The sequence below is a fragment of the Brachyhypopomus gauderio genome, chromosome 8 (genome assembly GCF_052324685.1).
Source record: "Brachyhypopomus gauderio isolate BG-103 chromosome 8, BGAUD_0.2, whole genome shotgun sequence".
Lineage (NCBI taxonomy): Eukaryota > Metazoa > Chordata > Actinopteri > Gymnotiformes > Hypopomidae > Brachyhypopomus > Brachyhypopomus gauderio.
In genome coordinates, this window is record NC_135218.1 from 12,396,040 (window position 1) to 12,411,857 (window position 15,818).

Below are 15,818 nucleotides of genomic sequence, written 5' to 3' on the forward strand. Positions count from 1 at the left end.
GGTCAAACTTCAAACATTGACAAGAATTAAAATAATGAATTACAGCACCACTCCACATATTCTTTTTGAGAAGAAATACGAACATGTGAGTAAAGGAGAGAGGAACAGAGAGGGTTTTATAAGGAGGCCCCAGACGGGCCCTACAGTGGCACCCATGACCTGCACACTCAACCCTGACACTCCCCCAGCTGTTAGCAGATAGCTGTCTCTCCTTTCACCATTATCTCATCTCTCCACTTTCACTCATTTCTCTGGGGTCCATGACTGCTTTCATTCTCTTTCTTGCACCTTCTTGCAGACAGCATCTCGGACATCAGCACGGAGGTTCCTCCGCTAAATCACGCATGTGTTCAGGTCTGTCTGTGTGTTTACTTGTGTAATTGCTGCAGATGCTGCTGTGGTCAGTATACCTGTTTTAAAAGTGTTTCAGTGACAGCTGAAATGTAATTCCAGTATCTGAGGAGGTGCATTAAGTCTGCCGTGGAACCAGACAGCCCAGAGGGCAACAATCACCCATATGCATAGGCCACATTTAGATGCCCATAAAGAAGAATGCAATCCCATAACACCAGTATTTTAGTCTTTTGTTTTACTGAATATATAACAAGAAAAATGTGCATTTAGTATATTTTAAGTATGTACTTGTATATGAGTTTGGGTACTGACTAAAGACATGTACACAACACACAACCATTCATTTGCCAACACTGGAAACAAGCAATGAAGGAAATAAAATAAATTTAAATAATACTTGTAATGAAATAATCTCAATCATAAACTTGTTTCAAATAGTTATTTTGAGATTGTAGATATAATTACAAGAACGGGCATGAAATCTTAATGTCATTCTGTAATCTGGAGAGTACCTCCACTATAGGAGGATAACGATGCAAGATTAGTTAGTAAAAATTACTTAAAGTATATGGACAGGCCCGTAGCCAGGGGGGATCGGAGGGTTCGTTCGATCCCCCCCCCCCCCCCCCGCCCCCTCCCCCGTACACACATGCCCCCTCAAGATAGGTAGGCTATTCAACGAATGAATTGTTAATCTCCGGTGGATATACAGACAAACAAATAAGGACAGCAACAACAGACTCACAACAAACTTATAACAGTGTTGCCAACTCTCACGCAATGAGCATGAGACACTCGCATTTGACTGTCTTCACACGCCATACATCCGATTTCTCACGCTGAAAAAATCTAGTTTATTTATCTCCGATGTACATCTATGATTCAATGAGTTACTAGTTCGCTCTGGCGCCAACTACTGGCGATCGATCGCTTTAGGCGCAACATAGAGGAAACATATAAGACATAACCCCCCCCCCCCCCCCCCCCCCCAATCCCCCCCCACATCAAATCTCACTCCTAGTGATTTTGAAAAGTTGGCAACCATGCTTATAATGAGAGAGCCAAATGAAGTCCACTTTTGGGGGAAAAAGATCGCCCCCATCACAATGCTGGCTACGGGCCTGAATCCAGTGCTTGAAGTCTGGGCACCTTTGGATAAGATAGTTGAAGGGGTCTACAGCCACATAATTGGGAACTAATGAAGAAAATGTATCTGAGAGGAGTGGGAACTGGAGCAGCACAACTGGGTAACAGGAGACTTTTAGGGATGTTCAACACAGTTCTATCAGATACACACACACTGTGACATCCTTGTCTTAAATTATAGAGCTCTAGCAAAGTAAAAAGATCTTTAAAATATTAACACAAATGTGACAAGAATACAACTGAGCCCATGTTGTTTTTCTGCATTAATAGACTAACTGTAAAGTCTCACTGTCTCTACATTCATCTGTCATTGCCATGGCATCCACTGCTGAAATGGCTAATCATTTCTAAATGATCTGAAAACACCAGACCTTAAGACCTGCTACTTTACAAACACTGCATTGTTCTGGATTTATCACACTGATGTACTGCCTATGCCACATGATTCACCAGTACATTTCCCAGGTGCACCAGTACACTTCCCAGGTGCACAAGTACACTTTATCTGTACAGTAACCCAGTTTGAATGTGTAAGAGTTGGCTAGTATGCCTAAAGAACAGCTAGCTGGTTAGTTACCAGATTTAAAAGTAAAAGTACAAAACTTTACAAAAAATTACAAAATGCCCAGTGGAGGCACAGTCAAAGTCTTAAGACTCTCATAAACTAGAATCATACAATGGAGTTCTCTACATAAAGTGCAACTTATTATACATAATTTATTGTTATAATGAAGTAAAATTCTTTGAAACTTAGAAATGAAAATTTTGTTGTGTTAACTAGTGTGTTAATTTGTGTGTGGTTGTACAAAAACATTTCATTCTAAAACTAAAGAATGTTGAAAATGTGTGTCTTTGTGTGTAATATGAGCTCGGTTGCTCAGCCGATGGCAGTAACCAAACTAGTGTGGTGGCTATGGCTGAAGGCTGGATGTAGCTCTATGGGTGGAGTCATGCTGAAGGAGTGGGAGATATTGGTAATGTGGTTAAATGTGGCTGGCTTGTCCTGCATGAAACTGGTCAGATGCTGAGAGCTCTCCCCTCTCCTTCTTTTGGACTTGCTGGATATTTTTCTGTTTCGAGTCTGAATACCGTCTTTCTTCATTGTGAGCGGGCGATTTATCTGATAAAAACGAGTAATCACACATACAGACAGAAATATTATGTTTGCCTGTTCTGTATATATGGAATACATTATACAGTGTATAAAGTTTCTTCCCTGTTTTATATTAGTAATTATTAATATATGCCAACAGCAGATTCACAAGCAATTTCAGCTCAGCTATTGCACTGTAAATTTAATGTGTTCTGTGATATTGTATACAAATACATGTTTCTCTCTCTCTTACAGTATCTCTATAATAACAACTCATATAGAAGGCATATAATGGACACAACACGTGATACTTACGTTGTGTAGTTTGTAGTAGAGGCCACAAGCATTACACACAGGCTCACCATTAGCATTTCGTCTCCAAAGTGTGGTGGTTCCTGTGTGACAGTTAGCGCAGCAGGTACCCGCTCGTCTAGCTGCTGACTGCAAACACACACGCACAAATGCATCCCCCCACCACACACACACACATACACACACACACACACACACATACATAAACATACAGGCCTGTAAATTTACATTATGTTTCTTGAATAACATATGAAGTGTTTAGCTTACGCACGTTGTGTTTCAGTCACTGATTAGTGATCCAATAGGTCTACTGCCCTATGTACTCCCATGTATTTTATTATAGGCTACCTATTTATATATATACGGCCAAATGTCACACTTTGCAGGCTTTCTCAATAAAAGCCTATAAATCACATCTCGCGCAGACTTGGTGAACAGTTACTGCGAGACAGGTCTACTTGAAATCGTACCGACAAATGGGCGAACCTACAAAAGCCCCTCGACGTGTGCTTTTCTTCCCAGCCCTCACGTTTCCCTTTTGGCTTTTTTTCTTTTACGTTCCCGTCCTGCCGCGCAAAACCGCGCGCTGTAAAGCACCGGTCGGCTTTTAAAAACTCGGGCGGAAGCGCGTTCTCATGGTCCCCGCTTCTCTATCGGTACCGAGCAGACATCCGGCTCCGGAAACAACTGGATCGACCCGTCTCTGCGTGAGAACCTCAAATATACGACTGCGGTAAAGTGGGTTGTATATTCGGGTTGAACGCCAACATTTCTTACTTGTAAAATATATCAAGTCATAATGAATCTGACATGATCAGTACCTAGCTTGCAGAATAAATCGTTTTTTGCTCACAATAGGAACACCTTTGGTGATTTTTTCTTTTGTATATTATTTGCCTTTTAACCAGACTCTTTTGTATCGAATGCTCAACGGAAAGCTGAAAAGTATGGGAAGCTTAAAGCGTTTATTATTTTTTATTGCATATTGATATCACATTCAAGAAGGCGTCGCTTATCAGATGACCCATCTTTTGGTTGATAAATTAAAACAAAAAACTTTTTCCCCCAAGAAAATCATCCAAGTTGCAAAACAGCAACACGGAATAACGCTAATTTTATAGTCTTGGCCAAAAAATACATTAAAGCACGTATTATTCCCAAGTAACTGCTTGAGTTGCCACAGTTTAGACTAGCAAAAACCATCCAGAACGTCATGACCTTCAGCTGCGTGCAGACGGCATTAATACGACTGACGTGACTTTTTGATTCACCTCCGTTTTTCTATTGCTCTATGAACAATATTCTATAGAGCTTTGGTCATAGTTACATCTTACATATGTGGATGTTGCTGTTGTTATCCATCAAACACCTAGTAGATAGGCTACGAAATAGCCAGAAACCAGCACACTTTTAAAGGAAGTAAAGACAGTCCAGCTGAAGAAAGTTACATTGTACATTGAAAACACTGTACGTGATCATACAACACTGAAGGTAATACTTTAGTTTTCTGCAATGCTGTGTGTGCCAGACTAATAATGACCTAAAAGGCTGGTATACAGGTTATTTTGTCAGTACCTGAAAGTGTTTTGTTATTTTGTCATCTTTTATGATGCTACTGCTACTTAAGTCTTTGGGATGCTGCTTTTAGTTAATAATAACACACACACACACACACACACACACACACACATATATATATATATAACTAAAAGCAGCATCCCAAAGACTTAAAGTAGCACCATATTTAACCATTTATTTTTAGACTGTATTCACTGGAAATACTGATAGGGAGGTTGAATAAATATTTAATTAATGGTGCAAAATTCACCATTATAGACAAGAATACATTGTGTCTTTAGTTGAAACTGTAATGTATAATACCACAATTGTAAATGCCAGTCTGATGGATATAGGGATTGCTAAGTATCCAATATCATGTTATCACTTATTGATTCTAATTAACTACAGTTAAGTACTTGCTATTTAAGCCTGTGTGTTTGGCGAAGGAAACTTCACGATCCATGGTGAGTTGACCCCCCTCCTCTCTTTCTCTCTCTCCTCTCCCTATTTCTCCCTCCTTTATTCTCCTCAGTCTCTTTAACCTACCTTCTGCGTGTGTAATTCAAGTAAGCCCCAATTCAACCACCACAATGGAAGTGAAAAGCACCACTCAATAAAGAAGTCTCACAGCTCTGCCCCTTTTCAAACCGTTGTCAAATTGTTCAAATACTGCTGCAAATTGTTCAAAGTGGAATCAATAGAACTATTTCTAGTCAATACAGAATATTTCAGTTTATGTGGATGTGTTTGACTTACCAGTCGACGTTTGGGTCTGATGAGTGGTCGGTTCTGGCCGTTCATTTTGTGGTAGAGTCCACAAGCATTACATAAGTAATGGCCTGTACCATCTCGTCGCCACAAAGGCGTGGAGGTAGCCCCACAATTCACACACTCACGTCCTTCTAACACACACACACACACACACACACACACACACACACACACACACACACACACACACACACACACACACAATTTGGTTCACATGGTTCACCTTCTCATGGGTAATGCTTAAAGATTACTTAAAACCCCTAATATGACTACATTCATTGTGCAAATTTAAAAGATTTAGATATGTTGAACTAAATAAATATTTGAAGTGGTATCTTCAAAATCTAATACATTGGAGGTGTTAAAAGCTGCTCATGATATCTACTAAAAGGCACGCGCCAGGTCACCAGGTGCACTCACACAAATCCATGTCATTCATCACCACAAGTCAGTTCATAGGCGGTCGTGTATGGATGGAATTCAGTTATATATTTGCAGAGGTGGACATTCCAGGTTCAAAAAGTCCTCATCAAGATTGTGCTCAGGCTTCCTGGATTGTGTTGATTCCACTAATTTTACCTGACATACACTAATTAGAAAATCCAGCAAGTTTGAGTAAAATCCTCAGAAGAAGTTTTACTTTCTGAACCTGCATGTCCTGCATGTCCACCTATGTATATTTGTGGCCGAAGTTTCACGTTAATTTCACGTTTCACGTTCCATTAAGAAACTCATTAAAAACATGACCTCTCGTACTTTATGAGGCCTGTAACATATCGATAATATTTCGATTTGTAATTCTACACACCAGAACAAGCGCGACTTTTGTTTTTTGATTTTGCAATTAAGCCACCGGTGTTCCCACCGAGAAGACCGCCTGTGTGGAGCGAGCGGCCCGTGTATTCTTGCGCTCCTGGTAAGGCGTATGGCGAATATGAAGGCAGTGATGCTGCATGGTGCGCCAAACTGTTCCGGAGCGGTACAGCGCTCTCCATCTTCATCCCGTCTACGAGAGACATTGGGTACTTCCTCACGTCCCGCTCACTAACGCTTGGGGGATCCGGGGACGAGTCCGTAGGCGGTGTGGGCGGAAGACAGTACAGTTGAGGACTGCATCGCTGGGCTTGTGATAGGCAGGACACCGAACCCGAGCTGGCAGCACAAGTTCCGGGGTATACTGATGAAATCCCGCTTGACGCTGCAGGGTGTAAAACGGTCTTACTGAAGTGGCCTGCTGTCCATGTGTTGTGGTGCTGGGACGCAGAAGTGGCCGATTTGCTCTCCAGCCATGGGAAAGCTTGGGCGTGTAGAATACGAGGTCGACACATGGAACCACCAGTCAATCCAGCTGTAGATATGAACGACACAAGAACAGGTCTGGTCACCGAAATAGCCTACAGTGCAATCATTAGGTCAAAACAGATTAGATAAGCTTAATAAAATTACGTAGCCTACTATATTTGTTAATGATTCATTATTTAAAGAAATATTAAAGTTAACGCAAAGAAACATTTGTTTGGTCATTTAAATATCGCGACCATTGTTTTTTTCTTTTGAATATTATCTAGTTTCTTAACCAATAAATAAACGAATAAGTAATAAACTAATAATGGATGATTTGATTATGTATTATTGAGTATAAACGAAGCTGTTAAATGCGTCATGAAGTCAAAATGATTTCTCCACTCATGTGCCGATGTCATGACATCTTTATAACAGATTGTAGTTTTATTCTATATCCAGTACTAAATTAACACATATAATATTGATATATATATATATATATTCTGCTACCTTGCTCTACTTAAAATACTTTAAAATGTTGAAATACAATGTGTTAGTTCTTGCATGGGTGAAAATAAGTTGAGCTAGGTCCCGGTTTCATACCTGGAGTTTGGCTGTAAGACATCCTTGCTCGGGTGTGAGACGCGTGTGCATGATAATAGGAATTTCCTTGAGAGTCTATATGACTCAGGAATACATCCACATCCTCTGGCGGGAGTAATGGTGCTGATGGCTCTATAAACCCAGTGCAGTGATTCCCCAAGCTCGCGTGAGACGTGATTGTGTCCTGCGTGCCCAACATGGCTGGATGATGAGCGTGCATCACCCATCGGGGCTCCGCCGAGAGTTCCATGTGTAAGTGTAGTGCTATCCAGGTGAACTGGGCTCCGCGCTACTGTGTGAGGTGATTAGACACCTGACAGAAAACCCTTTCTAAGTTTATCCACTGTGGCCCGTCTGTCTTTTACACAGCGAAGCATGTAAAATTATCTTACTCCAAAGCGCACACCGTGATGGAACACCTAGAAGAAAGCCAGGTAACAGATATTGTTATTTCAGATATTTACTCTGTGCCCGCGTGACTGGTCCTGTTTTGAGAAGATGAAGTGACCCGAGAGATTTATTTGATGGCAGAGACTTCGTGCGATCTCAAATCTCACCATAACCTCGAGAAATCTTCAATATGCCATTTGTTTTCTAAAGCTGATTACTTACTCGAAAAATAAATTCTATATATATAAAAAAGTACAACTTACCCAATTACGCTCGTCTATCAGGGAAATCTGGCTTGTGTCTGCAAAGCAGGGATGAGTGAGTGCATTTGTTCTTGTTCAAGTTTTAGTCCACGTTTTGTGTTTGAATCCTAACTAGACATTTGTCCAATGACCTGCCAGCCTAGATGAAACAGAATTCTTATTTATGAGGCCAGGGGCGGGATCTTGTCCCCAACATTGAAGTCTTCCTGGCCAATTAGACGTCGCTCTTTTTCACGTTTGACACGTGAAACCAGGTTTTCACCGTAGGTGACTCTTCTCCTGACTCAGTGCGCTACACCGCGCACTTACGAGGAGGTCATTAATGGGTACTTAGCTTATTAACAGTCTGGAAGTATGTGTGTAAAAGGCTGGGTTAAGTGCTATCACATTGCCTGTGCCATTGAGCGTAAATTAGGACATGAAAGTATCAGTAAGTAGAGGTGCTTGGTAAACAAAAATGATTAATTGCTTTAATAATGCAGAAGGTTTAAAACAGACAAGAATATAATAATGTGCATAAAACCTCAGGAAACTGTAATTGTAATCGTTTATTTTTATCATTGTTTTATGATAAATAAAAAGTACTATGCCAGAAAACATTTTCTAACGTGTTCAGTACTATAGCCTATAAGGCATTTTACTCAGTATACTGCCAGCACTCTTTTGTGAGATGATGTAGTATAAAAAAATACATAAGAAATAAAATAAAATCTGGTTTTCCCTAATATAAATTTGGAGAAATAGGCTTCATGTCATTATTCTTTTTGCTTTTCACTACAGCATCAAGATTTAGCCACATATATAGCTAAACTCATTCCAACACAATACATCATGAAAGAATGTATTTCAATAGCTGAAAATGGACATCTAAGGCAAAGAGCCCCTTTTCTAACTGAGGTTAATGAGCTTGTCCCCACTCATTGGCTGTGCAACTTTGCACAAAGACATCTCTTAAGCATTAATTCAGAGAGTCAACTTCTTTGTAGGCTCTGTTTGTCTCTCAAGAGTGTTGTCATTGTGTGAGAGAGAGATTGATTTTACAGCCTATTGGTTACCTCTCATGCCTAACTGTGACAGGATAGGCTTAAAAGAATGAAATCATTTGTAGTAGATTTGTGCTTCAGAAACAGATTCTCATACATAGTTAACTTGTAAATCAGGTTACATTATTGAATCACTAGTAATGTCTTAGATGTTCCTTATATTTAAAATGACCTTTTCACAGACAGCAGGACAAGATAACAAAAAATCTGATCCTTCAAAATAGCAGAATGCATTAAAAATGTCATTTGTTAAAATCATTAGTTAATTGTGATTATTGAGATAGCTGTATCACAGTAGTTAAATACTTTTAAAAGTTTTGAAGTTACATAGCTATTCTGCACGTCTCTGTGCTGCAAGGGCTTTGTGACTGTGAATCTGAATAAAAACAGTATCAAAGCAGCAAGTTGTGATGAACAAAGAACATTAAATAAGGATTGATATAATAGAATTGTTAGGATTTGATATTTACTTTCCCACATCCAGTTCTGAGATGGTTCTATCTGGTACTAAAATGGATTCCCCTAAAGCTGAAGCATAGAGAAGCATATCATTTCTTTAGCAGTCTAACTAATGCAGTACTGCCACAAAGTTATCTACATGAAGGATGTCTGCTCATACCAGATCTAGGAACCAGTCAGTTTCCGAAAGCCAATCGCATAGCCGATATCAGTACTCCAAATGTATGATTCTGTTTTGTCCATCCTTGTCTTAACCATTTCAGCAGCTAGTTCTCCAGGTTCCTTGTGGGTCTCGTTGAACACCCCTTTATTACGAAACCTAAGCATTCCTTAGTGGTTCTTTACAGAACGTCTATGAACACGATACTTGCCTCTCTGCAGAATATACAACTTCAGAATAGTTTATGGTTCTACTTAGAACTTGTTTGTCAAACCTTCACATTGCGTGTAACAATATTTAGAGCATTTTCCCTTTTTTCAGTTTTCTGCAGTCGCTGGAGCTGAACAGTGTAACTCATGTCTTCCTTATTGCCTTGCAGTCAAAAGTTCATTTCCTGCAGAGGGAGAAACAGAAAAACAGTATTTATTGCATATTACAGTAACAGCCTGCCAATCACATTATCCTTCTCCCAAGAAAACTGACCAGATATTTAATTGATACAGTTTTTCAGTCCGTGCTAAAAAGCCAGAGAAAATCTTTCATTAGGCAATGAAAAGCCTTTTTCTTTTTTGCGTAATGGTTGCACCATTACAATCCAACCAGAAATGGTATACCAGTGAATCCCTGAATTCTTTTACTGACATTCACACATCTTCAGTTAATTCATGGTCCTATGTATAACACAAGACTATGAAGACATTAGGCTACTGAGGACATTCCTGAATGTCTACTTAAGTGTTTTGGATTTTCAGAACAGCAGCAATAAACTATGGCCTAAAAAATCCACTAGGTGTTGAAAGTGTTCTGCAAGAGTCTTGGCCCAAACTGCAGTTGCCCAATTTTAGATGGAGGTACTGACTTGCTCTTAATAGTGAACCAGAGACAGAATGCTAAAGAGCTTTACATACTAGACATGACATCTCTGTACGATCTGTAGGCCAGGGAAGCAACTCACTGTCCTATTACTTGAACCAATTAATGTCTATACGATTCTTGAGGCACGGTGCTCTGTCATGATGAAAGTGTCCTGCCATAGGATAAAAAGCAGCCATGATGAGATTTACTTGTTCAACCACAATGCTTTGGTAAGTCCTACTATCCAAGTATCAATTCAAAGGTGTCAGAGGACCCAGGATGTCCCAAGAAAACATTCCCAAAATCATTATTCTTCTTCCACCAGCCAGAATTGCTGATACCAACTGGAATGGCTCATCAATTCATATGGCTTGCACCAAATTCTGACCCTCCCATCAACATGGTGCAACAAATTCTGGTCTCATCACTGGCTCCACTGCTCAGTGATCTGTTCCATTCATTTGCCCCTGGGAGTGTGTAGCCTTTCTGTTTCCCTTATACACAGGGTCCCATTGGATGCTTTTCTTGATCACACCATTCTCTGTATACTCTAAACACAGTTATTCGATAAAACTCCACAACATCAGCAGCTTTTGAAATACTGACCCCAGCTGCTCCAGCACTGATGACCACAACGTGTTCAAAGTAGCTCAGATTGCTTGATTTTCCCATTTTGACATGGATTCAAACTGAAACTGCACCTTACCACAGACAATAACACAAGGAAATACGGGTCATCTTTTCAAAACTGCTTTCAATGTAGTAGTGAGCACATTCATTAAAAAAAGAAAATTTCTAAGGTTTTTAGTGATGTGCAGTTATGCAGGTGCCCAGTTTTGTTGGTATGTTACATAATACACGTTGAAAGATGGTCACATCCATTCATTCCCTCCATAAGACCACAAGCAGGTGAATCCTTTCAGACTCCCTTAAGCTCTGTGTCAAGGATTTTGCACAAGTTCAAGAACAGCATGCTGAGTGTATTATGCTTCATGCAAGCACAATGGCTTTTTGGTTAGATGATGATTGTGCTGCTTTCAAAAAAGATCTGTTCAACACTTCTGCACCACAGGATAGTCTTTATGAACATTTGTGTGTGAGTTTGTGTGTGTAACTTTGTTAAATTGTTCAATTTCCTTCTTAATTAAGGCCTTGCAGTTTGCCAAGATAACCATGTTGTGTGTATGTGTGTGTGCTGTACATCAGCACAAATTGGATTGTGTTTGTGTGTTGGCACATATATATATGTATGTGGCTCTGGGTGTGTGTTCATGTGTATGTATGTACATGCTTGTTTGTGTGTGTGTGTGTGTATTTGTTTTATCAGATGTACCAGTGTGGTAGGAATAACCCTTTCCCCCTCCTTTACCCATAGTGCCTTGCAGGCCTGGTTTTCACCACATCAGGATACAGGGTTGCTTGCTGAATTCCGGTATGAAACGGAGCGCTGGTGCACCGCAACGTGTGTGTTATACACACAAATATCCCTCTCCACACTGAGAGACACGTGCCCCTAACGGACACTAGCACACACGCACACACATACATAGTATACATACAAAGTAATCTAAAATAAATACATTACTATAATAACACACAAAGCTCATGATGTTCACAATTGTAGGAGTCACATACATAACTCAAACATTTTGTATAGATATTTCATTGTTGTAATATATATGCACGTAAGTACACACTTTCGGCTTTGACAGAAATCTTAATACACACACACACACACACACACACACACACACACACACACACACACACATGCTGGCATGTATGCACACACATTCACACACATGCAGCCCTATTTTTTACACACACACACACACACACACACACACACACACACACACACACACACACACACACACACACACACACACACACCTTTTGACACAAATGACAAGCACACCTTTATTTTGTATCAGAAAGAGGGAGGGGTCAAAGTCTGTGAGAGGGATATTTGAGGGTAGCGCTGAGATTGAAGATGTGATTGCAAAGGGCCTGTTGCCAGTCACAGATACTGCCTCAGTATCATTTCTAAACTAAAGCTGCCATCTCCTGGCCACAGAGAAAGAGGCAGCCACTTAGCACTCTAGTCAAACCCACAAAGGCTGCCTGATTTGGTTACATATGTCGGTCCCTGGCTTTAGATAGGCCTTTATTGAATCTCCACGTCATGACCCTAAGCGATCACTTGCTGATAATCACTATCTTCTATATGTTTCTTCAATGTAAAATTATAACACACAGTTAGCTTTTGAAATGGTGTTAACTAATACAGATTTCCTGGGTCCCTAGCATAGAATGTGGCTCTGTGGAGTTGCACATGTGCACGTGTATGTGTGTCTGTAAATGTGCCTCTGTCAGCTTCCGGGGGATGTGCTGGGTAACTGCTGCCCGCTTTGGGTTTCTGGAGTGGGCGCCTGCATACTGCCGGTTCCTCTCCCCTTCTCCTGCTATCTGTCTCTCCATCACTCCTGCTATCTCTCTGTCACACAGGCCAGGCACTCAGCCAGGACAATGTGGTGACAGTATAGCAGGCTTCCGCTTCACATCGAGCCCCCACCGCCACAGTGGAGAAGGCAGCGGAGTGATTCGGAGAGAACTTGATGACAGGGCAGCACTGTTGGCTCTTCTCGTTGTTCATGACCTTTGACTTGTTTGTCTGACTCACCTGAGTGGTCGGTCACCAACATATCGCTTCCAACACATTTAGATTCTGATACATGAAGCGTACTTTGCTGTTTAACTTGGTTTTGTTTCTGTGTTACTCACTCTGTCTTGTTCTTGGCATATAGTGTCATAAAGTGTTATAAAGTGGCATAAAGGATTTAAACACGTCATGATAAATGAAAACAAGACAGACATTAAGGAACAATTTATACAGTCAAAAGTTGAAAGGTTATTGTGTTCATGAATTGTATCACTTATCTCTGCCTTTGATAAATAGTATTCTTCACAGTAAATTGTTGTCTTTGATAATGAGGTGAATCACATCATTTTAATGTTTATTTTCAAATCATATCTCACCTACATTGCTTTCATAAAGTTTATAATAATATTCATAACCCACATAATGTTGAAGGCCTACTATTAGTTTCTCTGAGGCAGGTAAATTCAATTGTTCTATTAGATTAGTCTACATATTTAGCCCATTCTAGAAACCCATTCTAAACTGTAATAAAACACATGTGAAATGATTCAGCAGATTGAACTTGTTCACATGTCCCCATAAATCTGATGTGTTTAAGCAACATTTTCATTTGATCATTTACTAGTCTTTTAGCCAGAGCACTTTATATTTTTGTGGAATTTAAAAGATCATTGCCATATCAACCAATCAAAATTTGTTTATATAGTGCTTTTTACAACAGTCTAGTACCCACTGCCTTACATAGATAAACAAATTCATTGTTTTATATTCATATATTTTATTTCTCATCTTCCAAACATAGAACTGTACAATTCATGTGATGAAATGTCCTTTGAAGGGAAGCGTGTGGCTCATACAGCACAGCTGTGTATGTGTGTCTTCGTGTAGGTGTGTATGCATGTGTATGTTAGTAAGTGCATGTGAAATATCATATATGGTTGGTAGTTAGTCAGCAGATCAGAGACCTGTGGTATTAATAGATGTTCGGTGGTTGCAGATCAGATCGGTGTCCCACTGTGAATACAGCTAAAATGGTGCACTCTTGAGTGTACACACTGCTGTGTGTCAGGTACACACACACACACACACACACACACACACACACACACACACACACACACACACACACATCCACATGCACACACATGCACACACACACATGCACACACACACATGTACACACACACATGTACACACATGCGTTCATGCTGAACAGACTCTCTTCTATTCTTCTCCATGCACATGGTCTTAACTTTGGATTAAAATACAATTTGTGCCAAATTATGTGTTACCTTGATTATGGCTCATACTCATTTTGGCTTGTGATGCAAGTACAGAAATATGCTAGCATCATGGTCCCTGTGGTTGACACCTCCCTTCTTTTACTCTCCAACCTGAAGTGAATCCCCACATTTATCCACAGTTTCCTGTCAAATCTTCCCTGAAACTAGGAGTAAATAGTTACAGAGTTTGTGTTTGTGTAAAGACGTCAACTCCTCTAAATTTCTCTCAGCATACTTTTGAAAAGCTAGCCAGTCAGATGAAAACAGATCAGAGTAAGATTTTAGTTAGACGCTATTGTTGGAGGCAATATTGAATATTTGATCACCTGCTGTATGTGTAACTGCACTGTAATGGTGCTCTATGATAAACAGAAGGAAAAGGTCTGGGTGGATATAGAGATTACAGAGTGTTTAATTTCACATTAAAATCGGCTAGATGTTGAGAACTCTTAGTTCTTAAGTGCATTTGAATGACTTCTCTTAGTCCAAGACCTTGTTCAGGCCTAGTTCTTCCTTATAAGCTTTTGGTGTCTTTTCTTCATAATTTTCCAGCTACTGGTGTAAGGAATCATTGTGTAAGTCGGTGGTTAATGTGTACATTTCATATTATGTGCTTGTAATAAACTATTTACCTGAACCCAAATAAAAGGCATCACTATGAGAAATAGACACAGATGATACTCCAATTAAATTGTAATTTTATTTTTACTGTCATATTTCCATAGAATTGGCTATAAACAAATTGTCAGATGTCAACCTTTGCATATAGTTTATAATACCATTATATAATACCAATACCATTATAATACCATAATAAAATACCATTAATTAAGGTCTGTGTATGTTTGTGTCTGTGTGTGTGTGTGTGTAAAACAGAGAGTGTGTGTGAGTAAATGTGTGTGTGGCAATTAAAGTATGTCTGTATAATATAGTATATAGGCCTTTTTATGGCTGTTTTGCCCGTGTTTTCATCTCTACACTTTTAAAGGAGTATCTCTCCCCAGTTCGAGAGTCAGTGAGGATGTACCAGGTGCCCCAGTAGATGCCATCCGTGATGCCGCTGTAGCGACCACGGTAATAGCGGCCATTGAGATTGGCAGCCAAGCAGGAGTCGAACCACCAGCCTGCACCGTAATACTGAGCACAGTTTCCTGCACCGTAGCGGTCATTGTCACGATCATATGTGCTGAAAGCTCTGCCATCATGGTTGTAACGTTTACTGTAACTGAGGGCGTTACCAGCATCTCCATGATAGGCTTGTGCGGTGAGACGGAACCTGAGAGGTAAAATTAAAAAGAGAGCAGAAAGAGAAATTTGTTGTGTGCTGTGATAGTGATATTTTTTTTACATGAGTGATTGGTGCCAAGTGATTTGTGTTGCCATGCAGTGCACAAGTCTTTGTGTAACTCTATGTGCATTTGTTTGCATTTGTGTCTGTCTTATCTGTGTGTGTGTGTGTGTGTGGGGGGGGGGGTGTTAGAGACAGACAGAGTAGGCATGTTTGTGTATGTATGTATACATTTGAAGTTGGTTGGGGGGAATATACCTCTGGTTCTCCCCTGCCACTTTGAAGGTGTTGT

General features: G+C 40.1%; 2 protein-coding genes across 2 annotated transcripts in view; both read right to left on the bottom strand.

Moving 5' to 3' along the window:
• Positions 1–1,370: 1,370 nt before the first annotated feature.
• gata2b (GATA binding protein 2b) lies at positions 1,371–8,054 on the bottom strand. The gene is made up of 6 exons (XM_077013625.1): positions 7,777–8,054; positions 7,124–7,542; positions 6,045–6,584; positions 5,222–5,367; positions 2,909–3,034; positions 1,371–2,620 (listed from the first exon to the last, which is right to left on the bottom strand). Exons 2-6 carry the CDS (start codon positions 7,371–7,373, stop codon positions 2,378–2,380), a joined length of 1,305 nt encoding a protein of 434 aa, XP_076869740.1. The 5' UTR covers positions 7,374–7,542; positions 7,777–8,054; the 3' UTR covers positions 1,371–2,377.
• A 6,920-nt stretch (positions 8,055–14,974) lies between these two features.
• The window catches only part of LOC143521543 (fibroleukin), a 3,368-nt gene continuing 2,524 nt past the window's right edge, over positions 14,975–15,818 (bottom strand). The window contains exons 5-6 of the mRNA XM_077014497.1: positions 15,785–15,818; positions 14,975–15,514 (exon numbers count right to left, since the gene is read on the bottom strand). The exon at positions 15,785–15,818 is cut by the window's right edge and continues 229 nt beyond it. Coding sequence (XP_076870612.1) covers positions 15,184–15,514; positions 15,785–15,818 — 365 coding nt within the window. The 3' untranslated portion in view covers positions 14,975–15,183. The remainder of the gene's footprint in view (positions 15,515–15,784) is intronic.

What these genes read in the sequence shown, in the direction of transcription:
- gata2b (XM_077013625.1), bottom strand. Translation starts at nt 7,373, where the DNA reads ATGGAACTCTCGGCGGAGCCCCGATGGGTGATGCACGCTCATCATCCA. An exon ending in GTCTTACAGCCAAACTCCAG is followed by an intron (nt 6,585 to 7,123) that starts GTATGAAACCGG and finishes TCATATCTACAG; the next exon opens with CTGGATTGACTGGTGGTTCC. An exon ending in TCTACTACAAACTACACAAC is followed by an intron (nt 2,621 to 2,908) that starts GTAAGTATCACG and finishes CGTTTTTATCAG; the next exon opens with ATAAATCGCCCGCTCACAAT.